Genomic DNA, 2,650 nt, shown 5'->3' with positions numbered 1-2,650 from the left:
TTCTTTTTGTCCAAACTTTTAGATTATTGTACCAAAGTTTTTTTTTTTTTTTAAATCAGAAATACTGACCAAATCCTTGGACATATCTAGATAATGGTACTTCTAGTTCTAAGTGGCTTTGAATAACGTTCCAGGGTGGTTGACAGAAAGGTATTATAAAAGAATAATAATATAAGATGCCCCATACTGATGAGGTAATGCAGATCGGACAATGTTAAAGGTGGTTAAGAAAGCTAAGGCAGAACCAACAGGAGAAACTATTAGTATTATTTGGGTCAGAAAAGCTCAAGGGGGGCCTCTTAATCATTCATTTTTGATTCCTGAATGGAACCACTTCATACTGTTTTGTCTTGAATCAGCAAACACAGAACAAAAGGACCAGAAGAACTCACGGACCCTGTAATAGTATGGTTAAATCGAGCCATCTTCTTTATTTAATTATGTACAAAAGAAAAGGACAAAAGAGGCCTCAAATCAAGTTCAAAGGAACAAAAGAGAGCCACAATTAATCAATTAAGCTACTAAAAACCAGAAAAAGAAAAGAAATCAAAAGATAAAAAGAAAGAAAAGCATGGATAGGGATAACAGTGAAAGAGAGGAATACCTTGTTCATCTGTCTCCCAAAGCGATTGCCATGTTGATAGGCAGGCATCGACAACAGTCACCATCATCCAAAAAATCACGACTCCTTCTCCCTGGTACTGTAGTTTTCACTTCCCAGAAGTGATCAACACTTGTAGTGGTCGAGTTTCTTCTTTGAGATCTAATCATTTCTTCGCTAGAATTTTCTTTCAATTTACAGACTATAATTAATCACATGCTTATCCACGAACCAAAATGATAACAGCTGAATACACCTGTGCTTGAGCCACCAACTACTAAAAACAACAAACAATCATCTCTTCTTCTTTTTTACCTTACCGTTACAAAACAGCGAACCTAAACCAAAAAGATTGACTGTTCCTCTGGAAATGTAAGGTGGTGGTATATTCAAGACAGGACTAATTCTGACACCGTTTCCATAAGAACCACATTTCCTTAACAGAGGGGGCTTCTGCTGTGAATTGTAAGAATAAAATGCAGCAGAACTGGGTGCCGATGATTTTCTACTTGGAACAGAAGCTTGTTTCTGCAATTGAGGCTTTTGAGTCTCCTTGGATAACATTGCTTGTTTTGGAGGATTTGGAGCTGACCCAGTAGAGTTGCTTCTTGAAAGAAAGTGTAGCGATCGAATGAGGCCTTTGCTTCTGGTGCTATCACAATTCAGACTATTGCTTCTCTTGAACTGCCAAAAAGATTTCGATGCGGGCTTTTCATCTGCATCAAGACTCATTGACAAGAATTCTTTCAGTTGCTTCTTCTCCGTAGTCTCGGAGCTGTTTTGCTGAGGCTGAGAGATCAAAGACTTCAGCTGATCAGTATCTTTAGAGGAAATGATATGTTTCTTGATTTCGACAGGCAGGATCTTGCCATTTGAGAAGAGCTCATCAGCAGAAGACAATTCTTGAACAAATCTGTTGCCAAAGCAGAAATCGAAATCAGAATCCAACAGAGATGAATCTAATCTACGATGGTAATGATCTTCAATGGAAACAGCATCTGTTGTTTGGTTGATATCATGCGAAAAGGAGATTCTTGGACTGATTCCCGCGCTTGAAATCTCCGAGCAGACATCTATAGCCATATTAAGGACACTTCACCTCTTCTGAGGTAGAGCAAGAGCTTTTGCGAGTCTAGCTTCCCATTTCTTGAAAGCGCGCAAAAACTTCAAAAAAGAAGAAGAGCAATAAATGCGACAGATTTGGAGTCAAGAAAGAGCCAAAGAGGGGAAGAGAGAAGAAATTATGGCAATTGAAAGTCAGAAATAGCAGCTTTAGCTCTTGCTTTATGTCTAAACTAGGAGCATCTTGTTCCAACAGCGGAGGATCGATCGATAATATATATAGTGGAGCAATCTTGAAGCAGTGTAAAACAATTGATGCCGAGGAAGAATAAAAAGAACGAAAGTAGAATTTAAGCACCGAAAGGCTAGAAAAGAATACCTCTCTAGGATGGTTTCCAAAGAGGCAACGACACTTTCACTTTTAAGAACTGCCTATAGCCCAAATGAGATTGAGTGAGACCTTCTCGCTTTCATCTTCTATACAGTAGAAGCTTCTCTATGGGGTACAATACATGTATAAAAGCACGCTCACATGAACTTTTAGGCTACACCAAATCATGATCAAGGAAAAAAACAAAAAAACTTAGTGGCAACCATCTCACTACCATAGATTTTTCGTTATTGTTTATTGGGAAACGGGATTGATCTACTTATTGCTGGATTGGTTAACAGTGAAACTGAAGTAGTTTAAGTAAAATAGACGTGCAATAGCATTGAACCTTGTAATCTATCAGTATCAGCTTTTCTTCTTATAAGTAGAGTTTACCACTTTTTTCCTACAATGAAAATGCCTTATCATATATATTTATTTCCTAATTATATCATTTCAATTTCCTTTTCTAAGTAAATAGTAAATGCTGTTGTGAAGTTACTGACTAATTGTTGGAGACATGAGGAGATGATAATTGAGAGGCTAGCCAATTATGTGGCTATCGAGGTAGGGTCCGTCGGGTCCGTCGGCAAATAATTGACTTGGGCAAGCATTAT

At 37.9% G+C, this 2,650-nt stretch overlaps 1 protein-coding gene across 1 annotated transcript; it reads right to left on the bottom strand.

The window, feature by feature from the left end:
• Positions 1-392: 392 nt before the first annotated feature.
• Positions 393-2,393, bottom strand: LOC105124123 (uncharacterized). Its single transcript, XM_011024001.1, has one exon. It carries the CDS (start codon positions 1,682-1,684, stop codon positions 896-898), a length of 789 nt encoding a protein of 262 aa, XP_011022303.1. The 5' UTR covers positions 1,685-2,393; the 3' UTR covers positions 393-895.
• Between the last annotated feature and the right edge of the window lie 257 nt (positions 2,394-2,650).

This window comes from Populus euphratica, unplaced genomic scaffold, assembly GCF_000495115.2.
Source record: "Populus euphratica unplaced genomic scaffold, PopEup_1.0 scaffold1.1, whole genome shotgun sequence".
Classification (NCBI taxonomy): domain Eukaryota; kingdom Viridiplantae; phylum Streptophyta; class Magnoliopsida; order Malpighiales; family Salicaceae; genus Populus; species Populus euphratica.
This window is presented reverse-complemented; position numbering and strand designations above follow the sequence as displayed.

Excerpts from the sequence above, each read along its gene's own strand:
- LOC105124123 (XM_011024001.1), bottom strand. The coding sequence starts at position 1,684 with ATGGCTATAGATGTCTGCTCGGAGATTTCAAGCGCGGGAATCAGTCCA.